Here is a 19,817-nt window from a genome sequence, read left to right as displayed (position 1 = left end):
CTCATTGCTTTGGTGATCATCTGCATAGACTCCTCCACCATGGAGACCAAGCCAAGCATAGCCTCATGTATCGCCCCCAGATGCTCCCACATACCCGGCCGCATTTCCTGCCCCTGCTGCATCACAGAAGACTCCAGAGGCATATCACCAGGCACCGACTGAGCATGTGCCTGGTCCCCTGCAGTCCTCCGACTGTTGGCACCATAGGCACTCTCTGTTTCTGCCAGCTCCTCCAATGACAGTGAAGTTCCCTCACCGCTGTGCCCCGGGACACTAGCCGATGTTCGAATTCCCACCGAGGTGCTAATATCTGCGCTGGTGCTTGTCTCACAGAAATGGTGTGACTGGTAAGACTTAAGGCCCCTCACGTGTGGGAGGGGGCATCTGCTGCTCCTCCTCATGGCCCTGCTGCAATGATGCTGAAAGGAAGAACAAGGACAGTGGATCAGTTAATGTGGAGACAATGACAAAGTGCATCCCTGTCCCTCGGATCATTATGCTCTCACCTTTCCATCACCAAAGGTCAAGCCATGTTGCAAAATTAAATCAATTAACATTCAGCATTGCCATGGCTGTTGGGAGAGCAACACTGACCTCACTGTTAGTCATAAGTACCTGGCTATGACACCCCAGCGTCACTGACACCAGTGGACCTCGGAGCATGGTGCCCCTCCAGATCCAGGGTCTCCTGCTTGAAGAGGCTAAGAATGGCGATCTGTACCTGACCACCACCAGTCCTCGCACGCTCTGCTTCGTTATGAGCACTCTTCTTCTGAAAATGAGAGAAGAGCATTGATTAGTGCAAATTGCACAAGGACTCTCTTCGCGCACGGCCCACCCCAACCAGAGTGGGACGTATCAGGGCCCCAGTGCCCTCTCACCCCCCGCTGCCAAACATTCACACAAAAATGCTAGGCCTGCTACCACCCCCCCCCCCACCCACCCACCCTTCCCCGCACCCCCGCCCTGGACACATGCTGCCTGCATCACATTAGGCTCCACACGTTATATCCTTCCAGATCAAGGAGGCGCAAGCACATGCGGCGCGGAGGGCAGCAGATGGTTCGTTGCCATGCCACCTTGAAGCTCCCATCCCAGCATGTCATCACCCTGATTTGGACATGCCTTGGAGTTCAAACACAGCACGTAGGTGCAGCTCCTCCAGGTTGCCCCCAGTCCAGTCATGTGGGACTCAGTGTAACACATGCTGCGGGGCCAAAACACATAGCTTCATCATTCTCTCAGGTTGACCTCAGCATGGGCAATATCTGCTGGCCCACCCAGCAAAGGAAAAATGCCATCAATGATTCAATGCAGTCACTACACTCAGACTCGGGGGTGGGGGGGGGGGTGCGGAGGGGGGGTTGCAGGGGGATAAGTCAACCTGCTGGGTTAAATGACCAATGCCAGAGCGCAACAAGCCATTGAAGCTCTTGCGACACTGGATCCAGGTGCGCCACACCACATCGCGGGAGCTCACCACATCCACCACCTCCTCCCAGGCACATTTCATCATATGGGAGGGCCTCCTCCTCCCATCCTGGGGAACCAGCACCTCCCACTGTGCTGTCACCTCCTCGAGGAGGGCAGCAAGACAGTCATCCGAAAAACAAGGGGCACACTGGCCCCCCACCTTACCCTCCAGCCTGGCCTGTTCTGCTGGCCTACCTCCGGACTGGCCTGTTCACCGGAAGCCCCCCCGGTGAGCCCTTCCACTTTCCATTGTGTGCAGCCTTGCAAAGGCTGCCAGCGCTTCATATAAACAGGCCGCTGGGTTGCCATTGGACCAAGTGGACAGTGCACTCTGGCCGCCGCCCGCCCACTCCCGCTATCCTCAGGAGTCGCGCATTATGCTGGGCGGGCCTTAATTGGTCCACCCGTGTAAAATGGTGATGCAGATCCGATCGCAGGCACTGATCGGGTCTGCGCCTGCCCGCGCCCACTCTTTCTCCACCCTCCGCCCCCCCACCCATCCCCCCCCCAACCAGAAAATTCAGCCCATTGTCTTTGGTCCACATTAGAAACTCAGTCTCCTCTGTAATTATTTCATCTCACTCTCCAATGACACTGTCAACCTGAACCAAAATGTTTATAACATTAACATCCTATTTGAAATTGAGCTGAACTTTAAACCCCATATTTTATCAATCACCAGAATTGTTTGGTTCCACCCTCAATACCCACTTCAACTTTTTGCTGCTGTAACCCTCATACATGTCTTCATCATTTCCCAACTCAATTCTCCCAACAGTCCTCTTGCTGGAATACCATCCTCTTCTCATACACTAACTCTTCCAGAACTCTAAGCATTCACCCATCCCACTGTCCTTACTGACTTTTGCTAAATTTCCTGATTTGTCAGTGCATTTAACTTAAAACCTTTATTCTTGTCTATAAGTCTCTCAATTACTTTGATTTATTCTCCTTCTCTTCAGTCCTGCAGAGTTGAACACTTCATTCCTTTGGTCTGATTTTCATTCCCATTCCTTTTGCACCACCATTGGTGGCAGAATTCAACCATCTCATCCTACTCTCCGTAACTGCTTCCTTAAACTTCACTTTACTCTCCACCTTTAAAATTTTTGCAAAATCCATCTCTTAAATGAAGCTTTCAATCATCCTTCTTAATCTCTTCTTATTTTATCTGCTTTAGTCTCCGCCTTGTCGTATCTACCTTTGGCACACTTTGTTAGGTTTCATTACATTAAAAGCACAGTGTATTTCAAGTTGCGGTTTATACTAATAAGCCTTTTTTATCATTAATACAAAAGAAAAGTACTGCAGATGCTGAAATTCTGAGCTAAAAAACAGATAATGATGGAAACACTCAGCAGGTCAGGCAGCGTTTGTGGAGAGAAACAGAGTTAACTTTTTAGGTTGGTGACCCTTCATCAGCATTTCTTTTCCCCTTAGCTTCTGTTTCATGATGTGGATGAGGTTACTAAGGGTTTTGATTTTTTTCATCATCAAGTAAAGCAAATATTGCAATCAATCCTCCTTCAGTCCTGCCTTAGTTAGCTGATGGGCTGCCGTGGCTCCTTGTATGTCTATTTGTGAAACATATTAATAAAGTAACTGGAGAGGACATGACCCATAGAGATTATATCTTTCACTCTGAGACTACATTGGACTTATTCTCTCAGGTTATATATTTAAACAAATTTGGTAGGTAACTGCTGAACAGAAGGTAACAATTGTTTCTCTTCTTAAAGTGATATTAATAATATATTGTAGATTACACAGGCAAGACATATAGACCAAAATATGAGCAAAATACTGCGGATGCTGAAATCTGAAACAAAAACAAAAATAGCTGGAAAAACTCAGCAGGTCTGACAGCATCTGCGGAGAGGAATACAGTTAACCTTTTGAGTCCGTATGACTTTTCATCAGAACTAAGGAAAAATAGAAATGAGGTGAAATATAAGCTGGTTGAGGGGGGTGGGACTGGTAGAGCTGGATGGAGGGCCAGTGATAGGTGGTGGCAAAGAAGAGATTGCCAAAGGTGTCATAGACAAAAGGACAAAGGGGTGTTGACGGTGGTGATATTAGCTAAAGGATGTGCTAATGGGGACATTAAGGGTAGAAAGCAGGATGAGCGAGAGACAGATAGCCCTGGGGGGGTGGGGTTGGGGGAGGGGATCGAAATAGGCTAAAGGGTGGAGATAAAACAATGGATGGAAATAAATTTAAAAACAATGGAAATAGGTGGGAAAAGAAAAATATATGTTATTGAAAAAATGGGGGATTGGAAAGGAGGTGGGGATGGAGGAGAGAGTTCATGATCTGAAATTGTTGAACGCAATGTTAAGTCCAGAAAGCTGTAAAGTGCCTAGTCGGAAGATGAGGTGCTGTTCCTCCAGTTTGCATTGAGCTTCACTGGAACATTGCAGCAGGCCAAGGACGGACATGTGGGCATGAAAGCAGGGTGGTGTGTTGAAATGGCAAGCGACAGGGAGGTCTGGGTCATGCTTGCAGACAGACCGAAGATGTTCCGCAAAGTGGTCACCCAGTCTGCGCTTGGTCTCTCCAATGTAGAGGAGACTGCATTGGGATCAGTGATTGCAGTAGACTAAATTGAGGGAAGTGCAAGTGAAGTTCTGTTTCACTTGAAAGGAGTGTTTGAGCCCTTGGACGGTGAGGAGGGGGGAAGTAAAGGGGCAGGTGTTGCACCTTCTGCAGTTGCATGGCAAGATGCCGTGGTAGGGGGGGTTGAGGTGTAAGGGGTGATGGAGGAGTGGACCAGGGTGTTCCGATCCCTGCAGAATGCTGCCGGAGGGTGAAAGGAAGATGTGTTTGGTGGTGGCATCATGCTGGAGTTGGCAGAGACTCCATCCTTAGTTCTGATGAAGAGTCATACAGACTCAAAACATTAACTGTGTTTCTCTCCGCAGATGCTGTCAGACCTGTTTTTCCAGCTAGACCAAAATATGCTTTAGGAAATACTTCTTTCCAATGTAACAATAGACTGGAATAGATGGATCATAAATTAATTGATGATGTTCTATAGTAAGCCCATCATTCATTATTGGAAATGGGCACGTGATCTGTTTTTACTGTATCCAGTTATTGCCGTATTCTTGCTTCTAGGGTGTCAAAGGTGAACACGGTCAGGATGGATCTCATGGAGCGAAGGTAAGATTAAGTACTTAGCATATACTGCATGTTTAAAATGATCTTAGGTTAGCACCTAGAACCTTAGAAGTTTACAGCACAAAAGGAGGTTGTTTGGTCCATTATGTCTGTGTCAGCTCTACAGCAATGCATAACTAATCACATTGCACTACTTTCTCTTCTTAGTTCCATATCTTCTTCTGTGACCAATTAAATCAATTAAACAAAGTTAGGGAAGAGATAACAGAGGCACTGTATGCACACATATATGTACAAATATTTTAAAAACTCATTAGAAAATGGAATGGTACAGATGACTGGCGATAGCTGAATGTGATTCCTGTATTTAAAGAGGAAGATAGGACAAGTCCAGGGAGTTTTACAGCTTAATGTTGTTCGTGGTAAATTTACTTTTTTAATTCATTCATGGAATGTGGGTGTCACTAGCTAGGCCAGCAGTTATTGCCCATCCCTAATTGCCCTTGAGAAGGTGGTGGTGAGCTGCCTTCTTGAACTGCTGCAGCCCATGTGGTGTAAGTACACCCACAGTTCTGTTAAGGAGGGAGTTCCAGGATTTTGACCCAGCGACAATGTTGGAACTGCAATATATTTCCACATCAGGATGGTGAGTGGCTTGGAGGGGAACTTTCAAGTGGCGGTGTTCCCATGTATCTGCTGCCCTTGTCCTTCTGATTGGTAGTGGTTTTGGGTTTGGAAGGTGCTGTCTAAGGAGCCTTGGTGAGTTCCGGATTGCACCTTGTAGATGGTACTACTGCCACTGTGCATCAGTGGGGGAGGCAGTGAATATTTTGTGAATGTGGTGCCAATCAAGCAGCTGCCTTGTCCTGGATGGTCCCAAGCCTTATTTAGTATTGCTGGAGCTGCACTCCTCCAGTCAGGTGAAGAGTATTCCATCACACTCCTGACTTGTGTCTTGTAGATGGTGGACAGGCTTTGGGGAGTCAGGAGATGAGTTACTCATCACATGATTCTTCGCCTCTGACCTGTTCTTGTATCCACAGAATTTATATGGCTAGTCCAGTTCAGTTTCTGGTAAATGGCAATGATGTTGATAGTGGGGGATTCAATGATGTCAAGGAGCGATGGTTAGATCCTCTTTTGTTGGAAATGGTCATTACCTGGCACTTATGTAGTGCAAAATGTTACTTCCAATTCATCAGCCCAAGCCTGGATATTGTCTAGGTCTTGCTGAATTTGGACATTCAGTATGTAAGGAGTCTCGAATAGTGATGAACATCATGCAATCATCAGTGAACATCCCCAGTTTTGACTTTATAATGGAGGAAGGCGATTGATGAAGCAGCTGAAGATAGTTTGGCTTAGAACACAACCCTGAGGAACTATAGCAGTGATGTCCTGGAGCTGAGATGACTGACCTCCAACAACCACTACCATCTTCCTCTGCTCTAGGTATGACTCCAACTAGCAGAGAATCTTCTCCCTGATTCCAATGACTTCAGTTTTGCTCGGGCTCCTTGATGCCGCACTTGATCAAATGCTGCCTTGATGTCAAAGGCAGTCACTCTCACCTCACCTCGAGGGTTCAACTCTTTTATCCATGCTTGAACTATGGCTGCAATGAGGTCAGAAGCTGTGACCCTTTATTATTATTATTGTTATTGCGATCATTATTGTGAAGCAATTGCCGCTGATAGCACTGTTGGTGACCCCTTCCACCGCGTTACTGATGAGCAAGAGTAGCCTGATGGGGTGGTAATTGGCTGGGTTGGATTTGTCCTGCTTTTTGTGTACAGGGCATGCCTGGGCAATTTTCTACATTGCCGGGTAGATGCCAGTGTTGTAGCTGCACTGGAACAGCTTGGCTAGGGGCACGGTAAGTTGTGGAGTGCAAGTCTTCAGTACTATTGCCAGAAGGGGCAACCACATTATTAGGTGTTTATTATAGACCCCCAGATAGTCAGCGGGAAATTGAGGAGCAAATATGTGCACAATGTCTGGAGGTGTGTAAAAACAATAACAATAGGGTAATTATATTAAAAACAAAAACAGAATTACCTGGAAAAACTCAGCAGGTCTGGCAGCATCGGCGGAGAAGAAAAGAGTTGACGTTTTGAGCCCTCATGACCCTTCGACAGAACTAGGTGAATCCCAGGAAGGGTTGAAATATAAGCTGGTTTAAGGTGAGGGTGGGGGGGGTGGGGGGGGCAGCTTGGGTGGGGGGAGAAAAGTGGAGGGGGTGGTGTGGTTGTAGGCAAAAGCAGTGATAGAAGCAGATCATCAAAAGATGTCACAGACAAAAGAACAAATGAACACATAGGTATCAAAGTTGGTGATATTATCTAAATGAATGTGCTAATTAAGAATGGATGGTAGGGCACTCAAGGTATAGCTCTAGTGGGGATGGGGGGAGCATAAAAGATTTAAAAATATTTAAAAATAATGGAAATAGGAGGGAAAAAGAAAAATCTATATAATTCATTGGAAAAAAACAAAAGGAAGGGGGAAGAAACAGAGAGGGGGGGAGGGGGGGGTGGGGATGGAGAAGGGAGGTCAAGACCTAAAGTTGTTGAATTCAATATTCAGTCCGGAAGGCTGTAAAGTGCCTAGTCGGAAGATGAGATGCTGTTCCTCCAGTTTGCGTTGGGCTTCACTGGAACAATGCAGCAAGCCAAGGACAGACATGTGGGCAAGAGAGCAGGGTTGGGCGTTAAAATGGCAAGCGACAGGGAGGTTTGGGTCATTCTTGCGGACAGACCGCAGGTGTTCTGCAAAGCGGTCGCCCAGTTTACTTTTGGTTTCTCCAATGTAGAGGAGATGGTAATTATATTATATTAGGTGATTTCAACTTTCCCAACATTAATTGGGATAGACATAGTGTTAAGGGCTTGGATGGAGTGGATTTCTTGAAATGTGTACAGGAGAACTTTTTAGGTCAATATCTAGAGGGTCCAACAAGGGACAGTGCATTGCTGGAACTAATTCTGGGGAATGAAGCCGGACAGGTGGCTGAGATGGTGGTGGGCGAGCATTTTAGTAATTGCAACCACAACATGGTACAATTTAAGTTTGTTATGGACAAAGAAATTGACTAGTTACAAAAAAATGTTTTGGATTGGAGGAGAGTGGATTTTAGTAAAATATGGCAGGATCTGGCCAAGGTAGACTAGGAACAGTTACTTGTGGGGAAATCTACAGAGGAACAGTGGAGGGTGTTCAAAAAGGGAATGGGGAGGGTACAGGCTCAGCATATTCCTTCTAGGGTGATAGGAAGCAGTAACAAGCCCAGAGAGCCATGGATGACCAGAGATATTCATGTTACGATGAGAAGGAAAAGAGAGGCTTTTAGCAGGTACAAGGGAAGCAAATCAGCAGAGGCATTAGTGGAGTACAGACAGTACAGGGTGGAGCTTAAGAAAGCAATTAGGAGAGCAAAGAGGGGATATGAGAAAGCTCTGGCTAGTAAAAGTAGGGAAAATCCCAAAATATTCTATAAGTATATCAATGGGAAGAGGATAACCAGGGAAAGAGTAGGACCCATAAGGGACCAAGGGGGTGGAGCCAGAGGACATCGGTAGAGTGTTGAATGAATACTTAATGTCCGTCTTCACCCAAGAGAATGAGGATGAAGGTTTTCGAACTCGGGGAGAGAGACTGCAAGGTTCTTAAGCAAATTGATATAGGGAGTGACAAAGTATTGGAGGTGTTGGCAGGCTTAAAAGTAGACAAATCTCCAGGTCCGGATGATGACTGCTGAGGGAGGCAAGGGAGGAGATCACAGGGGCTCTGACTCAAATTTTTAATTCCTCTCTGGCCATGGGGGAGGTGCCAGATGACTGGAGAACAGCTAATGTGGTTCCATTATTTAAGAAGGGTTGTGGAGATAACCCAGCGAACTACAGGTCAGTGAATCTCATGTCAGTAGTAGAGAAAATATTGGAGACATTTCTGAAGGAGAGTATCTATCTACATTTGGAGAGGCAAGGTTTGATCAGGGATAGTCTGTATGGCTTTGTCAGAGGGAGGTCATGCCTAACAAATTTGATTGAATTTTTTGAGGAGGTGACCAGGTGTGTAGATGAGGGTAGTGCAGTTGATGTAGTTTATATGGATTTCAACAAAGCCTTTGACAAGGTCCCACATGGGAGACTTATAAAGAAGGCAAAGGCACATGGGACACAGGGTAATTTGATAAGGTGGATTCAAAGTTGGCTTAGTTGTAGGAGGCAGAGAGTGATGACAGAAGGATGCTTTAGTGACTGGAAGCCAGTGTCCAGTGGCGTACCACAGGGATCTGTGCTCGGTCCCCTATTATTCATCATTTATATAAATGACATAGACGACTATGTGGGGGGTAGGATTAGTAAGTTTGCGGATGACACAAAGATTGGCCAGGTGGTTAGCAGTGAGGTTGAGTGTCTTGGGCTACAGGAAGATATAGATGGGATGGTCAATTGGGCAGATAAGTGGCAGATGGAATTTAACCTTGAAAAGTATAAGATGATACACTTTGGAAGGTGTAATTTGACAAGGAAGTATTCAATGAACGGCATGGCACTAGGATGTTCTGAGGAACAAAAGGACCTCGGCATGTGTGTCCATAGATCTCTGAAGGCAGAGGGACATGTTAGTGTGGTGCTGAAAAAGGCATATGGGACACTTGCCTTTATCAATCGAGGCATAAATTACAAAAGTAGGGAGGTCATGTTGGAGTTGTATAGAACCTTGGTGAGGCCACAGCTGGAGTACTGTGTGCAGTTCTGGCCGCCACATTTTAGGAAGGATGTGATTGCACTGGAGGGGGTGCAGAGGAGATTCACCAGGATGTTGCCGGGGATGAAACATTTAAGTTATGAAGAGAGGTTGAGTAGACTTGGGTTGTTTTCATTATGGACAGTGTGGATAGGGAGCAGCTGTTCCCCTTAGTTGAAAGGTCAGTCACAAGGGGACATAAGTTCAAGGTGAGGGGCAGGAGGTTTAGGGGGGATATGAGGAAAAACTTTTTTACCCAGAGGGTTGTGATGGTCTGGAATGCACTGCCTGGGAGGGCGGTGGAGGCGGGTTGCCTCACATCCTCTAAGAAGTTCCTGGATAAGCACTTCGCACGTCATAACATTCAAGACTATGGGCCAAGTGCTAGTACATGGGATGGGGTAGGTAGGTCAGGTGTTTCACACGTGTCGGTGCAGACTCGATGGGCCGAAGGGCCTCTTCTGCAGTGTGATTCTGTGATTCTGTGAATGTTGTCAGGGCCCATAACCTTTGCAGTATGTAGTGTCTTCAGCCATTTCTTGGTATCACATTGAGTGAATCAAATTGGCTGAAGATTTTTGCAAATGCTCCAGCCTTATCTTTTGCACTGATGTGCTGGGCTCCCCCACCATTGAGGATGGGGATATTTGTGGAGCCTCCTCCTCCTGTGAGATGTTTAATTGTCAACCTCTATTCATAACTGGATCTTGCAGGACTGCAAAGCTTTTGTCTGGTCCGTTGGGTGTGGAATCACTTAGCTCTGTCTATCACTTGCTGCTTTTGTTGTTTGGCATGCAAGTGTTGTAGCTTCACCAGGTTGACACCTCATCTCTAGGTATGTTTGGTGCTACTCTTGGCGTGCCCTCCTGCACTCTTCATTGAACCAGGGTTGATTCCCTTGCTTGGTGGTAATGGTAGGTTGTGGGATATGCCGGGCCATGAGGTTACAGATTTGAGTACAGTTATGCTGTTGCTGATGGCCCACAGCACCTCATGGTTGCCCAGTCTTGAGTTGTTAGATCTGTTTGAAATCTATCCCAATTAGCATGATGGTAGTGCCACTCAACACAAGGACTGTGCGGTTGTCACTTCTACCAATACTGCCAAGGACTTATGCATCTATGGCAGGCAGTTTGGTGAGCATGGGGTCTAGTATGTTCTTCCCTCTTGTTGGTTCCCTCACCTGCAGACCCAGTCTAGCAGCTATGTCTTTTAGGACTCGGCCAACTCGGTCAGTAGTGGTGTTAACGAGCCACTCTTGGTGATGGACATTAAAGTCCCCCACCTAGTGTACATACTGCTTCCTCCAAGTGGTGTTGAACATAGAGCAGTATTGATTCATCAGTTGATGGAGGGAGGGAGGGGGGCGGTAAGTGGTAATCTGCAGGAGCTTTCCTTTACCATGTTTGACCTGTGCCATGAGACTTCATGGGGGTCCAGTGTCAATGTTGAAGACCCCCAGGGCAATCACTCTGTATACCACCCTGCTGCCACCTCTTCTGGGTCTGCCCTGCCGCTGGGTCAGGGTGTACCCAGGGATGGTGATGGTGATGGTGGCGTCTGGAACATTATCTGTAAAATATGATTCCATGAGTATGATTATGATTGCTTGACTCGTCTGTGAGACTGCTCTCTCAATTTTGGCACAAGCCCCCAAATGTTAGTAAGGAGGACTTTGAAGGTCAACAGGGCTGAGTTTGCCATTGTAATTTCCAGTGCCTAGGTCGATGCCAGGTCACCTGTCTGGTTTTGTTCCTTATTGACTTATTTCTAGTGGCTTAATACAACTGAGTGGCTTGCTAGGCCATTTCAGAGGGCCTTTAAGAGTCAACCACACTTAATGAAATCCTTACTCAAAGATGTAATTGAAAAGTACCTAGAAGCTGAAAGAACAAAGAGTACTCAGCACAGATTCCCAAAGACAAGATCACATTTAACCAACCTTACTAAAATCTTTGGAATGAAACAGAGGAGAAAATAAGGGTAATGAAGTAGACATAACATACTTGGATTTTCGAAAGACCTTTGATATGTTATTGCATGGTAGATTGATGACTAGGATCAGATCATGTGGATTCAGGGGACAAATAGCTGAATTAATAGCAAACTGGCTACAAAAAAAAATCTAGAGTAAGGATTAAAGATAGCTACTCGGATTGGCAGAAGGTGAGAAGTCGTGTTCCAAAGGGATCAGTGCTGCTCATATTTACGTAAATAATTCTGAATTTGATGTACAATTTCAAAATCTGCAGATGACACCAAATTGGAAGGTGTAGTTAATACAGAGGAGGATAGAGACAATATAGGAAGGAAGATGTAAATAAACTTGCAGAACGGGTATGTAACTGGCAAAATAGCTTCACTATAGATAAATGTGAGGCAATAAATTCATTTTAATAGTGAAAATAAGGATGTCACAGACAGCTTGAAAAATAAATATCTAAATGGAGTAGAGGAACAGGGAGACCTTGGGTTAATGATACAGCTCATTAAAGATAGAGACACAAGTTAGTAAGTTCATCGAAAAGCAAAATAAAGCATGTGTGTTCATTTCTAGAGGGATAGAAATGAAAAGCAGGAAAGTTATGTTCAACTTGTATCAAACCTTGATTAGATAAGACTTGGAGTATTGTAAACAGTTCTGGTCCCCATATTTTAAAAAAGGATATAAAGATACTGGAGAGGGTGCAATTAAAAATATTTACTAGAATGATATCAGAACTGTTAGATTATACCTAGCAGGAAATATTGAATGGAATGGGATCTTTTATCCATATGAGAGAAAACTGAGGGGTGACACGACAGAGGTCTTCAAGATGATGAAATGGATTGATGGGATAGACATAGGACTGAATTCTCCAGTCGGCGAAGGGGGGCGGGGCGGGGCCTGCTTGCCGGCACATCAAATGATGCGTGGTGACGTTGGGCGGGTGTCCTGATGTCACCGCACGTCATTTAGATTTTTAGTTCGATGGACGCGCAACCGACTCAGCTGTGCACTCGCCAAACTGTCAAAGGCCTATTAAGGCCTGTTAAAAACTAATTTAAACAATTAAATGAGCTGCCCGTTCAACCTTAAAGTTGGCAGGCAGGCGAAGAGCCCAGGCAGCCTTTGCATTTTTCATGGAACCTCATCCACGGGCGGGATGGGGTTTCGTAAAGTGCTTAAAAATTCAATAACAATTTTTTTATAAAAATCATTGATATGTCCCAGTGCATGTGACACTGTCACATGAGGGGACATGTTTTAAAAGTTTTCAAATATTTTGTTTAGAAATTTTAAACTTAAACAACTCTCCCTGAGGCAGCTCTGTGCACTCCCAACTCAGGGAATCCCCCCCACCCCCCGCCCACACAGGGAGCGTTCAGTGCTTCTGGGCGAGCGTCACCCTGGCAGGGCCTTAACTGCCCCACCCACGTAAAATGGCAGGGTGCCAATGGGGTTTGTGCTTGATCCCACCCGCTCCCGCATAAACCCCCCAACGGGGGTCAAAATTCAGCCCATAGAGAAGATAGCCAGAATTTTTTGAAAAGCCAGCTATACTAGCCAAAGTTGTATTGAGCGTTGCAAATTCTGGGGGCTGAAACTTAAACTGCAAGGGGTGGTTCCACTCTTCGCCCCCCCCAGCCGCTTAAAAGTCAGGGACAAGCCTGCTTCCGAAGGCCGGCTCACCCTGCAACCAAGGAATGGCCCTTTAATTGACTACAGGCATGGCGCCTACTCCTCACCTCTGAAAGTTGCAATTGAGAGTGGTAGCCATTGCTGATCCTGCAGCGAGGCCAAGAGGAAGGCATTTAGTATAGTAGTTGGGACTAAAGTGCGCCTGCGGCCTTTTCAGGCTGGCAGGGCCAGGTGAGGGAGTTAGGGGTTGTGGAGGGTCATGAATGGGAGGAGGCCTTTAAGCAGCCATTAATTGGCCACTTAAAGGCCTCAATTGTCACATGATGCCTCCCCAGCTGCTGCTAAAATTTCAGCAGGGCTGGGTAGCATGTTGGGAATGAAGCCGATGGCATGGCACTTAACTTTCTAGAGTACTGCACAACCAACTTGTGAGAAAATACATTGCTCATGAATAAAAAGGACAGTAGCAATGCGGATATAAAATTAGCTGAAAAATAGGAAGCAAAAGTAATGGTCAATGGATATTTTTCAGACTGGCGGAAGGTTTGTAGTGGAGTTGCCCAGAGGTTAGTATTGGGACCCTTGCTATTTCTGATATATATTAATGATCTAGATCTTAGTGTGCAGGGGACAATTTCAAAGTTTGCGGTTGATACGAAGCTTGGGAGTGTTGTAATCTGTGAGGACGACGGTGTGGAACTTCAAAAAGGACATAGACAAGTTGGTGGAGTGGGCAGATAGGTGGCAGATGAAGGTCAATGCAGAGAAGTGTGAGGTGATGCATTTTGGTTGGAAGAACATGGTCAGACAACAAAAAATAAGGAATGAAATTTGAAGGGGGTGCAGGAGCAGAAAGACTTGGGTGTATATGTGCATAGATCATTGAAGGTGGCAGGACAGGTGGAGAAAGCAGTTTATAAAGCATATAGTATCCTGGGCTTTATTATTAGGGGCACAAGTGCAAGGCGGTTATGCCAGATTTATGTAAGACACTCGTTAGACCTCAGCTGGAGTATTGCGTACAGTTCTGGGCATCATATTATAGGAAGGATGTGAACACATTGGAGAGAGTACAGAAGAGGTTTACAGGAGAAACTTCGATTATGAGGATAGATTGGAAAGGTTGGGAGTGTTCACCTTTGAGAAAAGAAGTCTGAGAGGAGATTTGATAGAGATGCTCAAAATCATGAGAGGACTGGGCAGAGTAGATAGGGAGAAGCTGTTCCCACTCGTAAAAGGATCATGAACGAGAGGGCACAGATTTAAAGTAATTTGCAAAAGAAGCAAATGTGACGTGAGAAAAAACATTTTCACACAACAAGTGATTCAGGTCTGGAATGCACTGCCTGGAAGTATGGTGAAGGCAGGCTCAATCGAGGCATTCAAGGGGACATTAGATGATTATTTGAATAGAAACAATGTGCAGGGGTACGGGGAAAAGGCAGAGCAATGGCAATAGGTCATAATGCTTGTTTGGACAGCTGGTGCAGACATGATGGGCCAAGTGGCCTCCTTCTGTGCTGTTAAGATTCGGTGAATCTGGGCTGCAGTCCATGTGGCATAGGTACACTCATAATGCTGTTAGGAAGGGATTTCCAAGATTTTGACCCAGTGACAGTGAAGGAAAGGCGATATATTTCCAAATCAGGATGACAGTGGCTTGGAGGGGAACTTTCAGGTGCTTTGTTCCCATGTGTCTGCTGCCCTTGGCCTTCTAGTTGGTATCAGTTGTTGGTTTAGAAGGTGCAATCTAAGGAGTCCAAAGCCTTTCTATGGAGACTAATAGCAGTCTCCAGATTCTGAATCCTGGAGTCCAGGATTAGATATGTGGTGGGGTGTCGCATAGCAGGGAGGAGAGATGAGGACCTGGGTTGGGGAGGGTTTGTGGTGATGAGGAGAGGGTGGTAGGTGTCTTGATGGAGAAGCCAAGTTGTGGGGGAGTGGAAGGATGGTGTGGTGGGTGGTAGGAGCACCTGTAGGGGGCAGACCTTGGGTGTGCGCCCGATGTGGAAATGTGGCCCTCAAGGGAAGTGCCCCACCCCCCTTCACACCCGAGATCCAAGCAGGGTGACCTGCTAGTCATCTCAGCCACAATACCCTCACCCCCGACCCACTACTTCTGAACTCCTCCCATCAACCTCAAACTTGAGGCAGAATTGGAAGTGGCCCTTTAGTGGCCAACAGGTCAACAGCAGACAGGAGAGCACGGGGAAAGACACTCGGGGAATTTTGCAGCAGTGTAACATTCTGGTCCATGTCTCCATGTCACAATTGGATCATATTGAGCCTAGATTTGTGATTAGGCATATTTTAATGGGGGCCAATAATGCTCCATTACAACAAGAATTCATGCAGATGTGGCTGATAGTTTGAGTGATAGCTATAACTAGGATTGAATTTTAGGATGATTTACAAGGAAGCACTGTCACTGCAACTACTGCTGCTACAGGGATAGACCTAGAGCTGTCATTACACTGGTTAGCTTCAGTATGAAAAAATTAAATTTAATATTTAAAACATTTGCATTCATAATGCATTTCTGTAGAACCCACTGTACTTCCCTAAAATGGCAAAATACATGAAGGAAAGAAGATTTGAATTTATGTAACACCGTTCACATCCTCAGGAAATATTTCTGAACTATAATTACTGTTACTGTCAGATAGGAAATAGCAAACTTGAGCACAACAAGGTCTTGATTACAGCACTGTAATAAATGACCAGATTATCTATCTTAGCTTGATGGTTGAGGAATAAGTATTGGCCATGGCACCAGGAAAACTCCCCTACCCGTCTTCAAAAAGTGACATGTGATCTTTATCACCACCTTAGAGGGCGGACAGGACCTTCGATTAATGCCTCATCCAAAAGACAGCAGTGCAGCATGCCCTCAATGCTGCACTGAATTACTAGCCTGGATTATGTGCTTAAGACTCTGGAGTGGAAATTAGCCTGTTGATTCAGTGGTGAAAGTGTGTCTACTGAACCAAGGCAGGCACATACCCATCAAGCAAATGTTAGCTTAGACGATGTTGTTCCGAACTTTGCATTTATTTCCTATGGCTAAAAGGGAAAATCAAGTGACTCACAGAACATCTCTTCCAGGGGATACAATGAAAACCTCACAATGGGAGGCAGGAAGACCATTGGAATCTAATGCAGATAATTTTCCACGAGAATCCTCAAAAATCCATGAGAGTGGTTGCATTAGTGAAGAGAAGACCGAGAAAGGATTTTATTGAGCCATTCAAGACCTTTAAGGTTGTTGACCAGTTGAATGACATGGATATCAAATGGCCTCGAGAACAATAACAGGGAAGCCGGAATGAAAGTCCGAGGAGAGAAGATGAATGGACAGATCTGATATAACTGACTCAAACAGAGGGTGCTGAATGTTTGGAATAGACTGACCAGGGAGGTGATTAATGTGGATAACAGCAAGTTAGACAGGCATTTGGCAAATAAACAAATTGAGGCAAAAAGAGATTGATCTGGACATTTTGCTTTTGAATTTTGGGGCTGTCCACCTTTTCCATTTGTGTTTGTAATGTCCATCTGATCTGCAGATCAAGATACAGTTCAATGCATGAGTGGGTCTGGAGATAAAAATCAGCAATTATATTGAGTAGAGGTTAGAATTGACACTGCGTTGGAAAATCAGAATGGATAGTTTCTCATAGTTATAGGTTATTGCATGTGCATTAAAATTAATGCTATCTTCCTTTTCTTAGGGGGACCGTGGCTTTGATGGATTGCCTGGCAAAACAGGTCTTCCTGGTGAAATGGTAAGTGAAAACTCCCAACTTTCATATCAAACGATTCAACTTCTACACATCTATTCATACATGGCACATAAATGTGGTGAGTGCAGTACAAGTTTTACACTGGTAAATTGTGATCAGAGAATTAAAGAAAGAAAGAGCTTGAATATATATAGCAGAGTTCAAATTTATCCCTTAAGATCCTGATAACTTTCATCAGAAATTAAACCATACAAGTGCTTCCCATAGAGTCCCACAACCATCATTAGAAGCCAATGACCAGAGGTAAACAGCAAGAATTTTCCCATACACCCTGGTCAACTCAAATGAAATTCAGGTTCAGAATTCAGGAACCTGCTTGACCCATTCACAATCTCCATGGTCTTCCAACGTTTACACCATTTTACTTTTAGCTTCCTTCTACATAAAAACTAATAAAAAATCTTTCTATAGAGTACATTCTGTAATGCAGGCCAGATCCTCACTGAATAGGAATGTGTTTCACTGATAGATCCCTTAACATTATAGCATTGATTGTATGAACACACATACAAACATACAAATTAGGGCCTGGAGTAGGCCACTTGGCTCCTCAAGCCTGCTCCACCATTCAATAAGGTCGTGGCTGACCTGAATGTAACCTCAACCCCACATTCCTGCCTACCCCCGATAACCTTTCACCCCCTTGTTAATCAAGAATCTATCTACCTCTGCCTTAAACATATTCAAAGGCTCTGCTTCCACCACCTTTTGAGGAAGAGAGTTCCAAAGACTCACTACCCTCTGAGAGAAAAAAATTCTCCTCATCCCTGTATGTGGCCTGGACTCCCATTAAGTGAGGACTATGCGAGGGCATGACATCACCGAACATACCTTTACATTTCCTAAACCTCATACCACTTTACTAAGAATGACCAGAGCCTATACTTGATGCCTGTAAAATATAATCACATGGGATATTTGGGTAATGGATACTCCACCTGCTGTTGTTTTTCAAGCATCATTTCTGCTAAAGTTACTCAGAGCTTCGGTTTCATGTGGGCTTGCTGTCTATACTTGCTTTAGCAGCTGCGTTACCTTTGATCTCTACATTACTACTTTTGGCAACATACTGCATCGGAAAGTCAGTGACCTTTGTCATTTTATCCTGCCGAACACTGGCTGCCTAAGATGCTGATTCTGACTTGAATCACAAGCAGAAGGAAGTACATAGTTCACAGCAAGTTCTCCAGGGTGTTGTTAGCTGTCACTAATGGTAATAGGAAATGGGAATCAGAGAAACTACCTTCTACGCCAGCAGACTATTTACTTTTTAATTATAAACATTAGCTAGTCAGGTGCATGAGGAGAGGGAGGAAACAATTTCCCGGACAGACCTGTGTGTGATTTACGATCTGCAACTTAAATTTTTATATTTTCTTGATTCATTCTGGGTGTGTGGGCGACCCTAGAAAGGCCATCATTTATTGCACTATCCCTAGTTATCAGTACACTGTTAACAAGGCCATTTCAGTTAAGGGTCTGTTATGTGTGTGGGACTGGAGTCAAATACAAGCCAGGACATTTTAGGACAACAAGCTTCTTCCTCTAAAGGATGTTAGTGAAACAATTAGAGGTTCTGCTGACAGTTTGACAGCTTCATGGTCATTTTAACTGATGCCAGCTTTTTGTTTAAATTTCCAATTTCTGTTTACATTGAATTAAACTTTTCAAACTGCCACAGCGAGGTTTGACCTCACATTGGAATAGATTATCAAACCGGGATATCAGATTATTAGCCCAGCAACAAAAACCATTACCCTACTGTAATCCCATTTTATATATGCAATAAATGTGAAAAACATGACACAGGGTTGGCAGTAAACCAAGTTAATTCAAGGGATACCCGTCTTTGTAATCCAACCTTGTTTGCCACGTTAAATAATGCCTTGTCAGATTAAGGATAATGTTGGTTTTGTGCCAAGTCTTTGGTGTGTCTTCTGAAGCTATGGTTAAGATAGTAAATTAATTGATTCTGACATGGTGGAGCAAATGAAACTGACTAAACCTTATGAAAATATCAACAAGCAAAAGCATCAGGCAATTTATTAAATCAGGGAAAATTATTACTGTTTCAGCTAGCAATTTTCTCCTGAGAATGAAGTACCCTTCAAAAGGAAATTGTTAAATACTTGAAGGAGAAAAAATCGTAGGGATATGGTGAAAGGACAGCAGAGTGGAACTAAATAGATTGCTCTTTGAAAGAGCTCGCACACAATCGATGGGCTGAATGGACTCCTTTTTGTGCTGTGTGGTGTAATACACACCAATGAGGGGTCCTAGGTTTTGTGTGCAGTGGGACTAATGGTGGTTGCATTTTAAGATAGGTTGAATATAAAATAGGGCATCCTGCCTGTGGAACAGTAAGTAGCTGTCAGTTTGTTCTGGATTATTTGTTGAAACAAAAAGAAAAAACACATTCTTAAAGGAATTAGTGGGTAAATGCATCACTCAGTTGGTTATGCAGTCTAATTGGCCCCAGGTTCAATCTCTGCCTTATTCTAGCTGCTTTTAGACAGACAGTCACAATTAACCTCAAGGCCCATGGGAGAGGAAAATGTGTTTCCACTCCTGATCACTACCTTAATATCCTCTCCCCCTTCCACCTTGAGAAGTTTGTTTATGTGGATGTCAGCAAGTATAACATTCAACTTGGCTGTGAAGCCTCTGTAATTAAATAGCCTACTGACATTCAATCTGTCATGCAAAAGGGCCACTTGGGTGAAGCGTGAAGCTTCTGCAACTGCAGCCAACATGGGTCAGAGCTTTAGGAAAGTGAAACAAAGAAATTGAAGAAAGGTAAAGAAAAACGTAGCAGGCTATTTGAAATCCCTTCGGCAGCGAAACACTAACTCATTAAAAGAGGCAGCTGTAGGGCAGATTAGCTGTGATTTTTGTAGTAATATTCCCCATCCTTCATCCTCCATAAATTTGAATTATTTCAAAACTCTGCTGTCCTTACCCTAGCTTGCACCAGGTCCCATTCACCCATCACTTCCGCGCTTGCTGACCTATATTGGGCAGAATTTTAGCTTGGCGTGGAGGCACAC

At 44.7% G+C, this 19,817-nt stretch overlaps 1 protein-coding gene across 1 annotated transcript in view; it reads left to right on the top strand.

Moving 5' to 3' along the window:
- col22a1 (collagen, type XXII, alpha 1) overlaps positions 1–19,817 on the top strand; it is a 196,699-nt gene that overhangs the window by 31,635 nt on the left and 145,247 nt on the right. Inside the window, exons 4-5 of the mRNA XM_041190170.1 lie at positions 4,591–4,635; positions 16,699–16,752. Of these exons, the coding sequence (XP_041046104.1) occupies positions 4,591–4,635; positions 16,699–16,752 (99 nt within the window). The remainder of the gene's footprint in view (positions 1–4,590; positions 4,636–16,698; positions 16,753–19,817) is intronic.

The sequence above is a fragment of the Carcharodon carcharias genome, chromosome 6 (genome assembly GCF_017639515.1).
Source record: "Carcharodon carcharias isolate sCarCar2 chromosome 6, sCarCar2.pri, whole genome shotgun sequence".
NCBI classification, from domain to species: domain Eukaryota; kingdom Metazoa; phylum Chordata; class Chondrichthyes; order Lamniformes; family Lamnidae; genus Carcharodon; species Carcharodon carcharias.
Note: the sequence above shows the minus strand (reverse complement) of the source record. Positions and strands in the feature narration are given on the sequence as shown.